This window comes from Neopelma chrysocephalum, unplaced genomic scaffold (assembly GCF_003984885.1).
Source record: "Neopelma chrysocephalum unplaced genomic scaffold, ASM398488v2 Primary Assembly neopelma1_166, whole genome shotgun sequence".
NCBI classification, from domain to species: Eukaryota; Metazoa; Chordata; class Aves; order Passeriformes; family Pipridae; genus Neopelma; species Neopelma chrysocephalum.
The window spans coordinates 1314477-1332789 of NW_020897828.1; the positions used below are offsets into that span (position 1 = coordinate 1314477).

The 18313-nt window shown below is 45.2% G+C and overlaps 1 protein-coding gene across 1 annotated transcript in view; it reads right to left on the bottom strand.

The window, feature by feature from the left end:
• The window catches only part of SIM2 (SIM bHLH transcription factor 2), a 54347-nt gene that overhangs the window by 1924 nt on the left and 34110 nt on the right, over positions 1 to 18313 (bottom strand). Inside the window, exons 7-10 of the mRNA XM_027701750.1 lie at positions 16045 to 16151; positions 8955 to 9102; positions 7676 to 7844; positions 5930 to 6338 (exon numbers count right to left, since the gene is read on the bottom strand). Coding sequence (XP_027557551.1) covers positions 5930 to 6338; positions 7676 to 7844; positions 8955 to 9102; positions 16045 to 16151 — 833 coding nt within the window. The remainder of the gene's footprint in view (positions 1 to 5929; positions 6339 to 7675; positions 7845 to 8954; positions 9103 to 16044; positions 16152 to 18313) is intronic.

An 18313-nucleotide genomic window follows, 5' to 3' on the forward strand; every position in this document is an offset into this window, starting at 1 on the left:
AAGGGATTTGCTGTTTTTCTAACGATTTTATTCAACATCTTAAAGGTTTTGGAGTTCCCCTGTAGTGGTTGGTGATGTAACTGTAGCCTCTAATAATTAATATTCCCTGTGCTGTAGTAGACTGGCAAAGCCTTCATGTATAACAGAGGAAGCAGAAATAGCTCAATTGTCCCCTTTTTTTTTTATATGTAGAACTCCATTAATTTCAGAGGGAGTTGCACCACATAATTAACACCAGAATTTAAACAGAAATCTGGTTCCAATTTCTTCTTGATCAACACACCACCCTCCTAGAAACAATAACCTTTCAAGTTATTCTTTTTCGTTTCCATGGATATATTTTTTACCCAAGAAGTACATGCTGAACCAAACTGAAATACTCAGCAGCTGTTGAAAAATGGCCTTTTTAGATCACAAATCAAACCAGGATTCAACCACATGCTCGAGTATAACTTGGAAATTTTACCTGTGTAATATTAACTCCACATTTTATATTTTTACTATGAATAAATGTAGATGCTGAGAACTACTGACATGTCATTAATACGGTGTAACTAATCTGATATTCTGGTTTTGACTTCCCCGGGAGCGATGGGTTTGTCTCCTTATTGCAGTGTGGAGTATTCTCACTTTATGGCTCTCCTCTAATCTCTGAACAAAATGTTGTCCTTTTCCATTTTTACAGCCCAAGAGAACTTGGAAGAAGCTGGAGCAACACAGCAACCAGTTGGCCCCTGTCTTGTTATCTTCCTTTCTGTAATCTAAGGTTCTGCTGGGCTCGTGGCTGCCTTTTTGGCTCCAATAAGTAATTTGCATACTTGGGAGATGTGCAGGATACAATCCATTCTGTTCTATCCTGTCTCTCAAATGTGGTTTTCATCTCTCTTCTTGAGGAAGAAGGTAAAAGTCTGGTTAATTGTTTGCAGGCTCCCACTGAAGTTGTCAGCACTTTTGTGGAGTCAGAGCAGAGGGAGAGAAGCGAGTCAGGCCCCGACCTCTGCTCGCTGGGAGCAGGGACAGGACCCAGGGAAGGGCTGGAGCTGGGACAGGGCAGGCTCAGGGTGGATCTCAGGACAAGGTTCTTTCCCCAGAGGGTGGTGGGCACTGACCAGGCTCCCCAGGGCAGTGGGCACAGCCCCAAGGCTGCCAGAGCTCCAGGAGGGTTTGGACAACGCTCTGAGGGACAGGGTGTCCTGGGCAGGGCCAGGGCTTGGACTGGGGGATCCTTGGGGGTCCTTCCAACTCAGGATATTCTGTGATTCTGTTACGTGATTTTAAGTCATGTCTACAGTGCAAGACCATGGGCCTTTTTGTCTGCTCACATTCAGAAGAGTTACTGGACTTAAATCTGCTTTTGTTTTCCTTTGCAGGCAAAATCCTGAGGATGCCCTGGGACATCCTGGGACGACTCCTGGGGAGGTTTTGGTACAGAAGTTCACAGAAAGCTGAGCAGCTGCTTTGTGTTGCTGTGGAAGGGCAGCACCCCAGGGTCACTTCCACGTGGGCAGTTGCCAAAGAACCTTCCCTGGCAGGTGCACAGGGATCCCTCACATCCTGCACTTCTCTGGAAGTGTTCCAGAAGTGTCTGGATGTGGCCCTTGGGGACATGGATTAGGGGTGATTGTGGTGGTGCTGGGTGAGGGTGGCACTGGATGATCCTGAAGGTTTCTTCCAACCTTGGTGGTTCTGTGATTCTATGGGTATAAACACTTTATGGTCATTAAAGTCAGTGCATGTCTTTAGGATGCTTTTCAGACCACTCTTGTGCCAGAGTAACTCAGTTGTGTCAGGTGAGGTGGATACACTGCACACCTAAGGTTTTATATCATAGAATCATGGAAAGGTTTGGGTTGAAAGGGACTTTAAAGATCATCCAGTTCCAAATCCTGCCGTGGGCAGGGACACCTTCCACTAGACCAGGTTGCTCCAAGCCCCGTCCAACCTGGCCTTGGACACTTCCAGGGATCCAGGGGCAGCCACAGCTTCTCTGGGCAACCTGTGCCAGGGCTTCACCACCCTCACAGGGAAGGATTTCTTCTCAATATCTAATCCAACCCTGCCCTCTCTCAGTTTAAAACCATTGCCCCTTGTTCTGTCATTATCTGCCCATATAAAAAGTCCCTCTCCCTCTTTTTTATCCCTCTGTGTCAAACAAAGCAAAGATACAACAGGTCTTAATACTGTCCCTGCCTATGATAAAGACACTTTTTAGATTAACTCAATATCTGTGCTATGTCCTGGTCTAAATCCTACTTGCAAGTCATCCAAGGCATGGGTTGATGTTCTCTGTTATTCTCCCTCCAAAACCAAAGATAAGACAACATGATCTTCCAGACCTCTTTGTCTCTAGTAGAGCACACTTTTCAAAAATGTCATTTATTTCTCTCAGGAGGAAGATCAACCAGAGCTTTTTCATGGGTTTTCTCAGTGTTTTTCCTAATCCCCTGAGTTTGGACATGATTAATAGCACTGAGCCTCCCACAGAGAGCACAGGCTGGCCAACAGCACAAACTGAAGGAGAAGTGGGTCCTGTGGTATCCACAGTAGCAATTTATCCATTTGAGTGTACAAAGGAAACTTCCCTCACTAAGAATATGGTTGCCTTCACTGAAATGAGCTTCTTTTCTGATGACTAGGCCAGCTGGAGAGAAAAAAAGGAAAAAAAATGTGGAAGAAGCTTCAAAACCAGATTCTGAGGCAGAAACATCTGATTTGCAGGCACTTGTATCTGCTACGTGCCTTTTCAGAGCTTTGATGGCTTGGCATGATCGTCTCCCAATCTCTGATCTCTCCAAAAGAAGCTTTTTTCCATGGAGAAAAATGTCTTTGGCCCACGGCGCTTTTGGCAGGCGCTGCCGTGGATGTGATGTGGAATAGCCCTCGCATCCAACCCGGTTGCCAGATGTCATATTTGGCATTGCCTTTGGATGGATGGGAGGCGATGATGCTGAGCAGATCCTCCCTCGCTTTGAAGCTCCCTGGCTGTCAGTTTTTCAGGGAGCCACTGGAAAAAGCGGGAGTTGACAGCGCAAGGGAGATCAGACGCCCCCTTTTACAGCAAAAAAAGTGGCTCCCAAAGGTTCAGATTTCGCTTCTGCCACCAGCCTCAAAAGTGCAGCAGCACTGACTCAACTTCAGGAGGAAACAAGGCTGGAACAATTAGATATAAATCCTGTCTGCAGTGGAGCCTCTGTTTTTCTTTTGCTTCTTACAACACTATGTGTCAAGCCATGATCTCAGACCAGGCCCATGTTGGACCATATTCTTCTTTTTTCCCCTCCTAAACAGCACAACTGTCAGTGCTTCTGCAGGGAATTAATTGTACCAAGTCAGTTGTCATCAAATACCTAACAAATATCTGCTAAAATACATCTGTGCTCAAAAAAGAACCCACATATTCCAACTTAAGCAACAAAACCTTAATTAGAAATAGAACAAGAAATAAGAACCGCTGGTATAGCAGCTCCATTTTCCTCATCACCAGGAAAATGTGTTTTCTCATCATGAGAAAAATGTGTTTCCTCATCATGAGAAAAATGTGTTTCCTCATCATGAGGCAAGTGTGATGAGGCTGACAAATACCAGGAGTTGCTTGCAGGTTTTTTGGGGTTTGTTTTTTGGGTTTTTTTTACCCTGCTCTGCTCACTGGGCTTTCCTGACAAATGTTATGGCCAGTTTTAGAGTCTGTACTCTGAACAGGCTCTTCTTTCCACATCCATTCTCAGTGTTGGCCTGGAAGCAGAGAAGAAGAGCTGGGCTGATTTCTCTACACCTAGAGTAGCTCTGTTCTATCCTTACTGCAGGATTCACTTCAATCTTTATCCTTATCCTCAAAAAATATAACTTTTTCTTTTTCTTTTTTTTTTTTTTTATAAAGACAAAGCCACTTCTTATTTTTGGTCTGAAATTCCTCCTTTTCCCACACAGTCCACAACAGCAACCAAAGGAAACCAGCAAATTAGAGGAGCACGAGCTCAGGAAAAGCATTTAACCTGCTCTTGGCTGTAAGAAGAGCTTCAGCCTTGCTCATTTTCAACCTAAACACAGAAGAGTGAAGTGAAATGCTACGGTCAGTGAGGTGAGGTCCATCAGCTGGGTGAGGTCAAACAGTCCTGTGAAGGACAAAGCCCTGGGGAGAAGTTATTTGCTCCTCTGTGGGGGACACATTCAATGTCTGATACTGTCTGATGAGGAAGCTCAGCTCTTTAACATCTGCTGATATTCACTTCAAGACCTTGGCTATCTGATGTCGTGTCCCTGAGTGAATAAATTCTTGTTTCTGGTACTCAAAAAACTGTCTTGAGCCTACCTTCTCTAATTTTTTTACATTAAATTTTCACTACTACTTCTTTCATTCCGACCTCACCATGCAGGAAGAAAGGAGTGTTTTCCACCCAACTTCATAACAGATGTCCACCAGTCCATCCTCATCAGTGATTTTAAACTGATCAAAATAGGTGCAGGTGAGATCTAAGGGTTGGCTCTGGATTGGGAAGGGATAAATCAGAGTGCTGCTTAAAGGAATTCTTCTAAATTCAGCAGATTTCCAGCCCTGTGCATTCTGTTACAGAGCTGATCTGAATTCTGCACTTGCTGATGTTACCTGACAGTTTCAGATACATCTTAACTCACAAAAAACTAATTAATGTGAGTGTCCAAACCAGTTTGTGGTGGGGTTTTATATGTAATTTTACTTTGCATCTTTTTGTAACAGGTTTTTGTACAAATCACCATTACTGAAAGTAAAGTCTGTGTGTGTGTAGGGGGGGGGGTAATCTAGGCCAGCTAAGGCTATTTTTGCTAAAATAAGCAGCAACCTGAAATCTCAGCAGAACTTGGTTTTGAGGCTCATTCATGAAAGCAATTATTTCATGAAAGCAATTATATTCAGAGTTGTGTGAGAGGAAGGTGAATGAGAGGAGTATTTAATGCTGTTACTTGAGCTGAAGATACTCTTGACACCATCCTGAAACGTTCTGATTTGCCAGAGTCTGGTTTGTCCTACTATTTCTGTTTCTTTAGATAATTAACATTCTTCCTTGCCTATGTTGAAGGAGAAAACATCCCAGCTTCACTCAGCTTTCATTTTCCAGTTGGCCCAGCTGTGAGCCCAGGAGTGTTTATAATGAGAGATCAAGCTCTGCCAAAACCACTGCAATAAACCCTATTATTGTTGAATACAGGGGAAAAAATTAATGGGTTGGACTAGATGATCTCCAGAGGTCCCTTCTGTGATTCTGTGATTAGAGTGTATTTTGAGCTGCTTTACATTTGGTTACTTCATAACTTTTCAAGGTTATTTTTACAGGTTGCCACCTCAAAGAAGTCAATGTCTTCAGTGCTTCCTTCAAAGCATTTGAGCTGGCCATCTGTACAGGGAGATAGATAGTGGGGAGGAGCACTGAAGACATTTTCAAATTCAGAATTATTATCAAATAAAGCAGAATTTTTGCCCTGTAGTAACTGTAAGGTGAAGACATTCCAAATGGCTTCGTGCTCAGAAAGGACAACCTTCAATTTTTATGGAAACAGATCATGTTTATTTTAATTCCTGTGTGTGAGCTGAAGCACATTTTGGTTCAATCTGACTTCAGCAATGACTTACCTGAGCAATTCCCCTAAAGAACTCTGAGAGTACAAAGCATGAGAGTGAACTGTGCCAGTATTGAAGGAGGTGGCATCTCTGTGCTGTTCTGAAAGTGATCCTGGTGAATCCATTCCACCAGGTGAATTGGTGAATGTGGATAATATTCCCAACCAAGTGCTGATGGCAATGGCAAGAAGGATCAACATATGAACACTGTAAACACAGTGGTTGTTACCTTTCACTGCCTCTGATTTTCTCCGTTTCCTAAACCCCTCCTTTCAAGACACGAATCATTCCCAGACACCCCCGCAGCCTTTTATCTTTCCTCAAAGCAGCACCCACCTTCATAACTCTGTGCAAGGTTGTGCCTGATGATGTTCACTGGCTGCTCAGGGAGGTTTTTGGACGGTGACTGGCTGTTGGGTACCAAGGGGTTGGTGTAGTGCCACTGGCACTCCCCGTTCGTCTGCAGCGTGCTCAGGAAGAGCCGCGCCACTTCGCAAGGCGCTCCTTGAGCCTGCCCGAACTTTGCAGGCAGCATTTGTTTTTTGCCACCGAAGACATGGGAATCCACGGGGAAGTGTCCATAATGGTAGGAGAAAGGCAGGCTGTACGGTGGGGCGTATAAAAGTTCGCTGTTTTCTGAATGGAAGTTTTGTTCCTGAATGGCGGCGGCGTTCACGGCGGGGCTGGATCGCCAGCTTCCCACCTGGCTGCATTCCAGTTTGTCTGTTTGGAACGAGCTGTATTGCTGGGGGAAAGAGAGAAAAAAAAAAGGGGGGATGGGGGGAGGAAGAGAGTTAAACTTTTATATGGAACTGTAGAATGTATCACACAGGCGGCCGGGGCTGGGCCTCCTTCGCCTGCGATCTCAGGGGCTGCAGGGACTGACTCACCGGGGAGGGTGAAGTTCCTTGTCTTCATCATAACTTTGCTTTCGCTTAACGTGGGGACAAAAAAACTGCTTTGTCCTCCTGATGTTAAGTGTTTACTTGATAGTTTTGGTTTCACAGAATCCCAGAATCATTGAGGTTGGAAAAGAGCTCCAAGTCCACCCTGTGCCTGATGCCCACCTTGTCCCCCAGCCCAGAGCACTGAGTGCCACAGCCAGGCCTTCCTTGGACACCTTCAGGGATGGGCACTCCAAACCTCCCTGGGCAGCCCCTACCAAGGCCTGACCACTCTTTCCAGCAACAAATTCCTCCTCCTGGCCAACCTGAGCCTCCCCTGGCACAGCTGGAGGCCGTTCCCTCTCCTCCTGTCCCTTGTTCCCTGGGAGCAGAGCCCGACCCCCCCAGCTCCCCCCTCCTGTCAGGGGGTTGCAGAGCCAGAAGGTCCCCCCTGAGCCTCCTTTTCTCCAGGCTGAGCCCCCCCAGCTCCCTCAGCCCCTCCTGCTGCTCCAGCCCCTTCCCAGCTCTGTTCCCTTCCCTGCACACGCTCCAGCCCCTCCATGTCTCTCTTCCATGAGGGCCCAGAACCAGACACAGCCAAACTGAGTGTAGGCAGTTGTAAGTACCAGAGGGCAGAAGTTTGTTCTAAAGTACTGGCAGTAGTAGACCATGAATATGGTTTAGCATGTCAGGCTTTAGAATGGTAGAAAAACCAAATCTGTCCTTTGCATCAGCTTCTTTCACAATATTTTCTTCTTCCCAGTCTCTCCCTCATCTTTCTCTCCAGCCTCCTAATGGTTTTTGGGATCTCACTGTTGGGAATGAAGTAATGTCTATGTGACATCAAGGACTCCATGTGGCAACAGGGAACAAGACTCATTCTACACCAGCACAAATTTTCACAACACAGCTATTCTTAGTAGGGTTTTTTCCTCTTTTTGCTAAGAAAAGACATTGTTTTTTTCAGTACTTTACGTATGTCACATCTAAAAGCTTTTGCATCACTTGCCAGAGTTGGTTTGTACTACCCATGCTGTCCACCCCAAGAACAAAAGGATCTAATTGTAATCTGATTTATGAGGGATTTCCTGAGGCAGAACACGTCAGTGTTATAGTAAATTCAGTCCTGGATGATCTTTATCCTGCCCCAGGCACTCTATGACAAAAACTGGTAAATAAATGTTGCTGAAAAAGTTACCTGTTGTGGGTAAGGTGTTGTTCTGAGTTTTGCCTTCATTTTATTACTTTTGGGTTTGACTATTTTCCTTGTTTCCTGCGAGGTAGGTACTGAGTTTCTGCATGAAAACTGTGACTTGGAAATGGTAACCTGGTCCAGTGACAGCTGAAGTTCCTTATACTCAATATCTCTGCAAAAGAACAGTCCAATGAATTACATCCTCAAACAGGCCACACAAAACCAAAAGAGCTCCTGTGAAAAGACATATTAGATTTCACAGTGTTTTAATTTTCATTCTTCCAAGATTTTTCCTGAGTCTGGGAATGTCAGCAGGCAGGGAATCTTATTGTCTGACCTCATCCCCACGCCAGTCTATCACAAACATTCTGACAAAATCAGAACACTGAGAACCACGTTAACGTCTTTGTTTCTGAACCCAAGCTGTGCCAACTTCTCTCAGCCCCCCGTGGGCACCCCGAGGTTTGGAATCAGCAGATAGAAAGACACAGGTCAATTAATTTGTCTCCTGCTCAGTCAGGAATTGGTCTCTGTCCTGGCTCTCACAATCAGCCCCGAGGGAAGGAAAATGAGCATCGTTCCTCTCCCGTCAGCATCGTGTGCTTGTAACTACACCACCATTGAGCTGCAATGTTTTTTACCTTCTGATCACAGAATCATGGGATCATCAAGGCTGGAAAAGACTTTCAAGATCATCCAGTCCCACCCTCACCCAGCACCACCACAATCACCCCTAATCCATGTCCCCAAGGGACACATCCAGACACCTCTGGAACACTCCCAGACACAGGGACTCCACCACCTCCCTGGGACACTTATTCCAAGGCCTGACTATTCTTTCAGAGAAAAAAAATAATTCTAATCTCCAATCTGAACCTGTCCTGGTACAATTTAAGGCCATTTCCTCTCCTCCTTTGCCTTGGGACATGGCAGCAGAGCCTGACCCCCCCTCCCTGCCCCCTCCTGTCAGGGAGTTGGGGAGAGCAATGAGGTCCCCCCTTAACCTCCTCTTCTCCAGACTAGACCCCCCCTGATCCCTCATAAGACATGATTTCTAGACCCATCCCCAGCTCCATTGCTCCTCCCTGCACACAATGAGGATTTATACAGCAGTGAGGAACATTAACTCCTTTTAGCTGACCGCACCTCAAAAGGGGGGATATGAACAGAGAAAGGGGCTGTGACAGGCAACCACAGAAAGACACAAAGAAAACCACAAGTATTTAACCAGTAATGAATCGATTACTGACGACATGGAATGGTACAAAGTATTTTGACTTACGTAAGGACATAATTGACACTCACTATGCAGTGAGGCCGTGACGAACGGCTGTTGTGCACAATGGTGGCATAGCTCTGCACCCACACCCAGCCTCCGTGCTTGGACAGCAGCCTGTAGTACTTGGTTGTGACTTGGCCTTTCACCAACACTGTAAATACAATAATAACAACAACAACAAAAAAATTAAAACAAAAAAATTCCCGTTTCTTGGACCCTTGAGCGCTTCCTGGAAAGACTTATTCGCAAGGCAAGGGCTTTTTTTTCCTCCTTTGCTTCCTGGAAAACTCCTCCTCCTCCCACCAAACCCCCTGCAAATGTGTCTGTGCAGCTCCTTTATGTAGATTCATCATGTCACATTATTATTTTCATATAATATGTTGAAAACTCCTAAAGTTTGTCCCCCTTCTCTCCTGGTGAAAGAAAAGCTCAAGGCAGTAAAAATATTTTGAAGGGGACATGGCAAGTTTGGAAGGATGAGAGGAAATGGGCTTAAGGTTCAAATGAGATATTAGGGAAAAAAATTTCCCCTTCAAGGATCAGGCCTTGGAATAAGTGTCCCAGGGAGGTGGTGGAGTCCCTGTGTCTGGGAGTGTTCCAGAGGTGTCTGGATGTGGCCCTTGGGGACATGGATTAGGGGTGATTGTGGTGCTGCTGGGTGAGGGTGGCACTGGATGATCCTGAAGGTGTCTTCCAGCCTTGATGATCCTGGGATTCTGTGATTTTTTCCAGTATATTTGGAAGCACTTCTGTCATTCATAGCTTGACAGATTATTGTGTATTTTACAATGTATTTTATGCTATGATTGTTTTTTTTTCCTCTGTAAGCTCTACATCTTGAAGGGTGATTTAAAAGACTAAAATTAAAATGTTAATTGGTTGTGAAGCACCCAAATAAAGACAAAGACAGAGAGGTGAATCAGTTATCTGATATCTTTCACTACACATGTAATCCTCTCTAAACTATTTTGGATCCTCTGTGGACAAGGATGTTTTGACATGAGGCTGTGCTATAACAGGAGTGGTGCAACATCTCTAAACATTTGATCCAGCCACAAATATTTCTGGTTCAGTGCCAGGCATTTATCTAATGATTCACTAGAAGATGATGCCCAGCCTTCTAAGGTGGTTCTTTTCTTGTGTGGCTCTTCATCATTCCTTCAGGAAATTCCCCCTCCTTACTCTTCTGTACAATCACTTATTTATTGTAAATTAGGAAACCACGGGCTGAGCTCGCTGCACAAATTATGTTCAAAAAAAGTGACCAATAGCAGCAATTCCTTTATATAATAAGTGATTAAAAAATGGAATTACTGCTTGCAAATGCAGGGCTTGGACTAGACTGAACACAATAGCAAAGCTCAATGTCATTTTGTGCTCTCCTTGCACACGTTTGGTGCAGGAGCAGATAAATGATAAGGAAGCTGAGAAGCAGCTTTCTCTTTCAGACAACTCTAGGAGAGCAAATCCCTACTAGAAAGGAAAATACTTGGCCTTACAATTACTATTCATCAAGGATTTTTCTGTCAAGGAGAGCATTTAATATTAAATTGGGAACTAAAGAATTAATAAGAGTTAAAGAGATAATATTTGGGGGGTTGACTGCTGTTTGATAATTAATTGTGCTGCTATCAGTCATTGCTGGGGTTGGGTTTTTTTGCTCAGTTGTTACATGAGGGAGTAGGGAGTTGTAATTTCAATACCAAACAGGGACCATATTAATGTGAATAATGTGAATATTCTGATGTAAGACTGACAGAAATAGAAGTGCAAGGGGTTCTTGTTCTTGCTAAAATGTCCTCTAAGTCAATTATAGAATCATAGATGGTTTGGGTTGGAAGGGACCTTAAAGATCATCCAGTTCCAACCCCCTGCCATGGACAGTGATAGAATCCCATCCAACCTCGCCTTGGACACTTCCAGGGATCCAGGGGCAGCCACAGCTTCTCTGGGCAACCTGGGCCAGGGTCTCACCACCCTCACAGGGAAGGATTTCTTCTCAATATCTAATCCAACCCTACCCTCTCTCAGTTTAAAATCACTGCCCCTTGTTCTGTCATTGCCTGCCCAGACAAAAAGTCCCTCTCCCTCCTTTTTATAAACCCCCTTAAGGTACTGGAAGGCCTCAGTGAGGTCTCCCCAAAGTCTGGAGTATATAAACCATCTCTTTGGACTTCTGACTCTCCCATCCGTCTTCACAAGTCACAACATATATAAACTTCCTTCCAAATCCGGATAATCTCCCTTAGAGAATCAGGCTCTTAGAAAATGCCTGTAGACAGGTCTTTCTGGAAGTGTCATTTTAGCATAACATAGCAACAAGATGAACAACAACATCTACAACTTCCTCCCAAGGGGCAGCTCCGACCTCTGGGAGCAGGGACAGGACCCAGGGAAGGGCTGGAGCTGGGACAGGGCAGGCTCAGGGTGGATCTCAGGACAAGGTTCTTCCCCCAGAGGGTGGTGGGCACTGACCAGGCTCCCCAGGGCAGTGGGCACGGCCCCAAGGCTGCCAGAGCTCCAGGAGGGTTTGGACAACGCTCTGAGGGACAGGGGGGAGTGTTGGGGTGTCCTGGGCAGGGCCAGGGCTTGGACTGGGTGATCCTGGTGGGTCCCTCCCAACTCAGGATTATGATTCTATGATCTTGCAGGATATTCAAAACCCCACCCTCACTGGTATCAGGCCACTGCTATTTATGGCTTGAAGTCTCTCTCAGCTTTTTGCCTCATCCTTGACAGTGTCCTTCCTCACTCCTGCATTTCTACATGGAATGCTCTGTGGAGTAGAGTTGTGCAGATGTGAGACATTTAAGACAATCATGAGGACTGTGTGTGTAAGTATGAAAACACACCCACAAAATATAAAGGCATGTAATCTTTAAGTGTAATTTATCACTCCAAGGTAAAGGTCCTGTAGCTGCTGGTCAAAATTCAGTCTAACAGTGCCAAGTAAGTCTGTTCTAAAAAATATATGTTAATAATCAGCTGTATGCCATGGGTTCACTATTTCTTGTTTTCCTATTAATTGTGGGTGTTGTTCTATAGTTGTCCCATCCCTGGAAGTGTCCAAGGCCAGGTTGGAGCAACCTGAGATAGTGGAAGGTGTCCCTGCCCATGGCAGGAGGGTTGGAACAGGATGATCTCTAAGGTCCCTTCCAACCCAAGCCATTCTGTGATTCTATGATTTTGTGATTCATTCTATAATCCAGATGGTCCCATTCCAGGAAATGATGCTTACACATTATCCCAGATCATCTAACAGATAGTTTTTGGCGTGTGGTCGAGGCTTTTCAGAACTAAGTCTTTGTGCTAGTTTAATGGGCACGTTTTCCTTGAGTTCAAAATGCCTTGCTACTCAGTCTGCTGAAAGAGAAATTAATGCTGTCACGGATCACTAGTTATAACAAAGTTCTTTCCTGTGCTTTGGGACTAGTTTTGGCTTCCTTTCTCTCTCACTGATACTTTTTTCTAAACCCCTGTTTTAGCTCTGCAGTTAAGACAGTATTTTAAAAGATGTGAAAACCACTGAGGACTACAGTGTTCAGCTTTCCTTCGTAATTATATGGATAAACCAATATTTCTCCTGGGATGGGGGAGGACTCCATGCCTCCTGCATTTTTAGCAATCTGGGGAAAGTCTGACCTTGGCTGGGGGGACAGTAGCTGTGGTTCTGAGACAGTAAATGAGGTCATCTTCCATCTGGCTCTGTGTTAAATTGCCCTGTTTGATGCTGAATGGGAAACCTCAGAAATGGGAGCGAGGTCAACCCACTACCAAGACAATCTGTGCAGGCTCAGACTTCTTGGTGGCCTCCGCTGCAATCCAGCGGGGAGGATTCCGTGGCTTCAGCCTTGGCTCTGGGATGTGCCATTTGGAACTGGGTGTTCCACTGTTGTGGCTCCCTCCTGGTTTAGCAGAGGAGCTGAAAAAGGCACTGGGCTGGCTGGGCTGGTCCTTCTGGTCTGTCAGAGACGACTATTTTAAAAGGCTCCATCGGGCTCCCGGGGCGTGTGGCTGGGAGTTCCCAGCCTGCCCTTCAGGATGCCACCAAGAGAAATGGGTTGCTTGGTTCCACGCTGGGAGCAGGTCCTGTTTTGTCTTCCCTCGGGCAGGGTGGGCAGGGGATGGTGCCCAGCAGGCTCTGCAGTTCTTTGGACCTCTTAAAACCCAATGCTGCTCTGCCAGGAGGTTTTGGTTGCTGAGGGAGCAGAGACAGTGAAACTGTGCTCTGCTGCAACATGAGTTCTATAAATACAAAGTTTGACTTCCAGAAGGCAGGAAAATTGTTTGGTGATGACATCAGCCGGGGCAGATGCCCTGCCAAGGGACAGAGATGTGAATCCTCTTAAAGTTTACGTGGGAAGAGCAATGATGTCACAACATGGGGGATGCACAGAATCCCCCTCGCAGGTACAAGTGAAGAGATTTCTCTGAGGGCACAAAGATATTTTGTCTTGGGCTGGAACAGCCTCTCCATCCCGTGTTTTAGAAAGCAAGATCCTCGTTATTTGTGTGGCCACACCTCCCTGGTTGCAGGGAACACTGTGGGTATTAATGGGGCTACAGAAATAAATAACACCAGTTCAAAGGCCACGAGTGTTTTCATGTAGCTGGAAGCCAATCAAGAGTTTAAAACAGGAAACCCTGTTTGCTGCCAGCACACCTTAGGCAAATATCCACATCTCCACTTCCCTCTCAGCTTGATGTTCTTGTTACATCCCTTCTAACTTGTTCTCCTCACTGTTCCCTTTGTTTTATTCTCTGTGCTGCCTGACTTGGAGTTCAGTTGCTTTGGGTCTGCAGTTTGGGATAATTTTTTTTTTCCTCCCTGAAAAAGCAAATGATCACCCCAGTTTAGGGTTACTTATTCTTTTCTTAATACCCTTATTAGGTGTAAGATGTTTCTCTCTGGCTTTCTTCGTCAGATGACACCTCATCATCAGATTGCTTTAGAGAATGGTACCTCAAACCTGCCAACCTTCTGCTGTTCATGTTCCTAAGACATTTACTGATGGATTGTGGGGGAGCTCTAACCATGCTCCCCAGGGGGAGTTTGTACACTTTACATCTGTTTTAATAATTCCCATTACTTGGTATCCTAACAATGATCCTGCACTGTTGCCCAAGAATTTCTCATTGTTTTTTGCTTCTCGGGATTCATTTGCTTCGAAACTTTCATAAATTCCTGTGCATGTCTCACATTTTTCTTCTGGTTTTAAACTTTACAATAACTTATCTTTAATCCACAGAACTGCTCTTAGGATTCTGTTTGGCTGAGGTTTGGGTTTGTTTTTTTTTCCTCGTGGAGGATGTGGTGGGTAACTCAGTAATGATTTGTCTCTTCTTTTCAAACTCCAGGCATACATAGATCAAACTGGCAGCCAAAGTACAAATCTACCACGCACACAGAATTATCCATCACTCTGCTCTAAGGGGGGAAAACTGTTTTTCAGAGGTGATTGTGGCTACTGTGGTGTCATCTCCACGCTGGCTGATAAAGGTATTTCAAATAGTCTCGTGAAAATAAGGAGGGATGTTTTGTGCAGGTCAACAGTCCCCTCCAGATACAGATGGTAACTCTGCAAAGATGATGATGCCCTGACAGGACTTTTCCATGTACCCTGGTCATTCTAGTTTTTAATTTTCAATGGCCCAGAGTATTCAATAGTGTTTTGGGACCTTGCTGTAAAGATCTGCTGGAGCTTTCCCTGCCACCAGTGGAACTCAGCACTCAGAATTTCAGCACTGACTTGCCAAGCACCCTTACAACATCCTTCATATTCCAGATTCTCATGAACAGCAGATATTAATGTGAAGAATTGACTAGTTTCTCCTTCAGGAAGCCTAGAAGAAGGATTTGACTCTGGCTGCTTCCAGCCTACAGGAGCAATCTGGAAAAAAATTCACTGCCATTGGTTTTTGGATGTCATCTTTGCATCGTATGGGTTGCAGCAGACTGAGCCAAATCCAGAGTTCAGCTATTCCCTCAATTTGCTTTTCAAATTAATGTGCTACTGAATGAACTAATTCCCAGATCCAGATGTTTGAAGATATGAGTGGTGTCTCTGTTGGAAGATGGGAAAATTATTAAATGCAATTTATTTTTTTTTCCTGACAATCCATTCCCCAAACCTCATCCACATGCTAATAATGAATGTTCCTCTAAGGACTTTTTTGGGTTTGCATTCGCTTCAAACACGGGATGATTATTACTAACATATTTCAGAGGAACGGGGAGCTGTTGCAGAGTTTTTATTTTAACAACAGAAGCTAGTAAAGTTCAGATTTTGCCCTCTCACTCACTCACTTGCTCTTTTGTTTTTTTTTTCCTTCAGCCATGCAGAACCAAGTCCAAATTTTCAAAAGAGCCCAGACCTCCTAAGTACAAAGATAAAACTGGCCAGATAAGTATTTTTTTTTCAGAAGCAGGGCAGATTGAGTACTGAGCTTATTTGCAGAATTAATGGTTTCCTTAAGTGATAGCCAAGTACTTTTGAAAATCTGTCTCCAATCAAGATTTGGAAAGTTTTTTCTGCTTTCCATCATAGTGCTTGTTGTCTGCAGAACTTCTCACTCTACTCCATGTATTTCATAGAAATGTGGAATCACAGAATGGTTTGGGTTGGAAGGGGCCTTAAAGATCATCTCATTCCACCCTCTGCCACCGGCAGGGACACCTTCCACTAGACCAGGTTGCTCCAAGCCCTGTCCAACCTGGCCTTGGACACTTCCAGGAATCCAGGGGCAGCCACAGCTTCTCTGGGCAACCTGGGTCAGAGCCCCACCACCTTCACAGCCTTTCTTCCTAATATCCCATCTAACACTACTCTCTGAAGCCATTCCCCCTTGTCCTGTCACTCCATCCCTTGGAAATAGTCTCTCTCCATCTTTTCTGGAGCTCCTTCAGGCCCTGCAAGGCCACAATCAGGTCACCCCAAAGCTTCTCTTCTCCAGGCTGAACAATCCCAGCTCTCCCAGCCTTTCCTCCCAGCAGAGCTGCTCCAGCCCTGGGATCCTCTTGGGGCCTCCTCTAGACTTGCTCCAACAGGTCTAAGTCCTTCCTGTGCTTCCAGCCCACGTTCCCAGTACTTACACAGGTGATGAGCATATCGGAGGTGGAACACATCACAGCCGTGGACATGGTGGTAGAGGGTTTTTTCTATCAGATCTTGGGGTTCATATCCAGTTAATTCAGTGACCCTGGAAAAGGAACAATCCATAATAAACAAAAAACTCCGGGAATATTCCATTTCATTAACCTAACATTCGACTGTGCCAACAAATCAGGTGCCTAAAAGCTGTGGGACAAAAATGTTAGTTTTGGAAACAGAATCCTCATCTTTATAAGAAAATAAACCCTCTCAACCCTGCCAAAGCAAGGTGCAGCTGTTCCCTGGTACACACAGGCAGGAAAAAGAGCTCTTTTACTTGTTTCCACCTCCAGCTTTTGCCATTGCCACTCAAGACCCTTTGCACAAAGTTCCTGTCGAGGAGCCGTTCATGAAACAATAAAACCACTCCGGTGGGCTGCTGAGACATTTCCATTTGCTTTTGCAAACATACAAGTGTAACATGTGTGTTGGTCCACAGGAGCTGTGATCATGGCCTGTGAATTAATTCAGACTGGTGCCCAGCAGAAGGAGGAAGCAGGAGCTTATTCCAGCTGAGAACGTGGAAACACAAGGAGGTGCAAAGACCACAAGGTAAAGGGAAGGAAGGCTGAAGCTTGACTTCAGAAAAACACCCTCACGTGATGAGAAGTAGAAAAAAAGGGAAGGAATTTGAAACAGCAACGTCTCTGCAGATGTTAAAGAACCAAGATCAGGCGTGAAGAGTCAAACTTCATGTTTCAGAGAGTAAAATTGTTATTGCTGAGGATCTGCTGCACCAGCAGATGCAGTTGCATGTTTAATTTCAGGACTTTTACTTAGGACTAGCTCTAGTCTAGGCCTGTGGACTGAAAGCTTTGTAACAGCCCTGGGCTTGCCCTGGGAGGTTGTCCTCCAGTTTGGATTGAAGGAATCCAGTTTAAATGCCTAAGGTCTCCTCGTGGTATGAACTGCAGTGTTCTTTGGCTTCAAAAGGATGTTCCTGGTCTGAACTCAAGCACTGATGAGGATGCACTGCACCAGAGACTTACTGAATACAGGCTCTCAAGCAACATTTGTCAATGGGGGAATGCAGATAATGCAAATTTTTATTAGTTTTTTTTTTTCTTTTGTAACTATTATGCACCTTCTCTACTCGTATTCTGTCTCTAACCAGCCCTGGGGACCCCACAGAGACTGGGCACTTGACATTCTGCTTGGGAAAGTGTTGGGTGTTTGGGTTCTTCTGAAGGAAATCAGAAAAACAACAACATAAAAATGCCTTTGAGTACTGATTTATTATAAATAGGGTACAAATACATCCATACCTCCCTAGCTATGCCTTCCCCTGGGAAAATCCTGCATGCCTTTGCCTCAGCCAGGGACTGAGCCAACGAGCAGTGAGCACGTGTGGTGTCTTTCTGCAGGACGATGTGGGAATTTTTGCTTGTGTTTCTCCTCTGCAGTGTGTTCTGGTCCCAAATTCTCACTTAATCCTACCAGCACCATGAAGTGCTGGTGAAAGATCCTGCTCAGGTCCCAGTGCTCTTTCTGACTCCAGTGCAATTGAAAAGAGGGTGGCTTGGTGAGCTCAGAAACAGCTCATCCAAACCCAAACAAGACACCACCAACCTAAGCCAGGTGTTCGTTTCTCCAAAGGGCCCTGTCTCACTTTGAAGTTTTAAAATGTTTGGGTCTGGATACAAACTCATCTGTTTTATTTCCTCAACATAAAATCCACCCACTGTAGGGAGCCTGGGCTCTCAAGGTTGTTCTCTGCACATGACAGGGAGGAGGGTTTGTCCTAAGGATCAGTTTTGGTCTCTAGAATTCTCTAAAGCCTTATTACCCACACAGCAATGATCCTCTCAGGCTCATGGTGTGACTCTTGGGGATGGTCCTGTGCAGGGTTAAGAGTTGGACTCCATGATCCTTGTGGGTCCCTTCCAACTTGGCATATTCTGGGATTCTGTGAATGCATGAGCTGCACCACAAAAATCAGAAGGAGCAGCTCACTTTGGAGGGAAGTGACTGTCTCCTTTTTCCAGTGCCCTCAATGAATGGACTCTTGGGTGTTTTATGTTATATCAGTGCCTAGAAAAGGTTGCTGAGCTGCTCCTTCCCATGGCTTTCACACTCTCTGCTGTGACTGTTACCTCTGAAGATCCAGCAGCACTTTCCCATGCGTGGATACCACCAGAACCAAGCCTGAAAAAAGCTTAGTCTTATTCCCAATATGTCCCTGCTCTGAACAAACAGAGCTTGGTTTGCTCA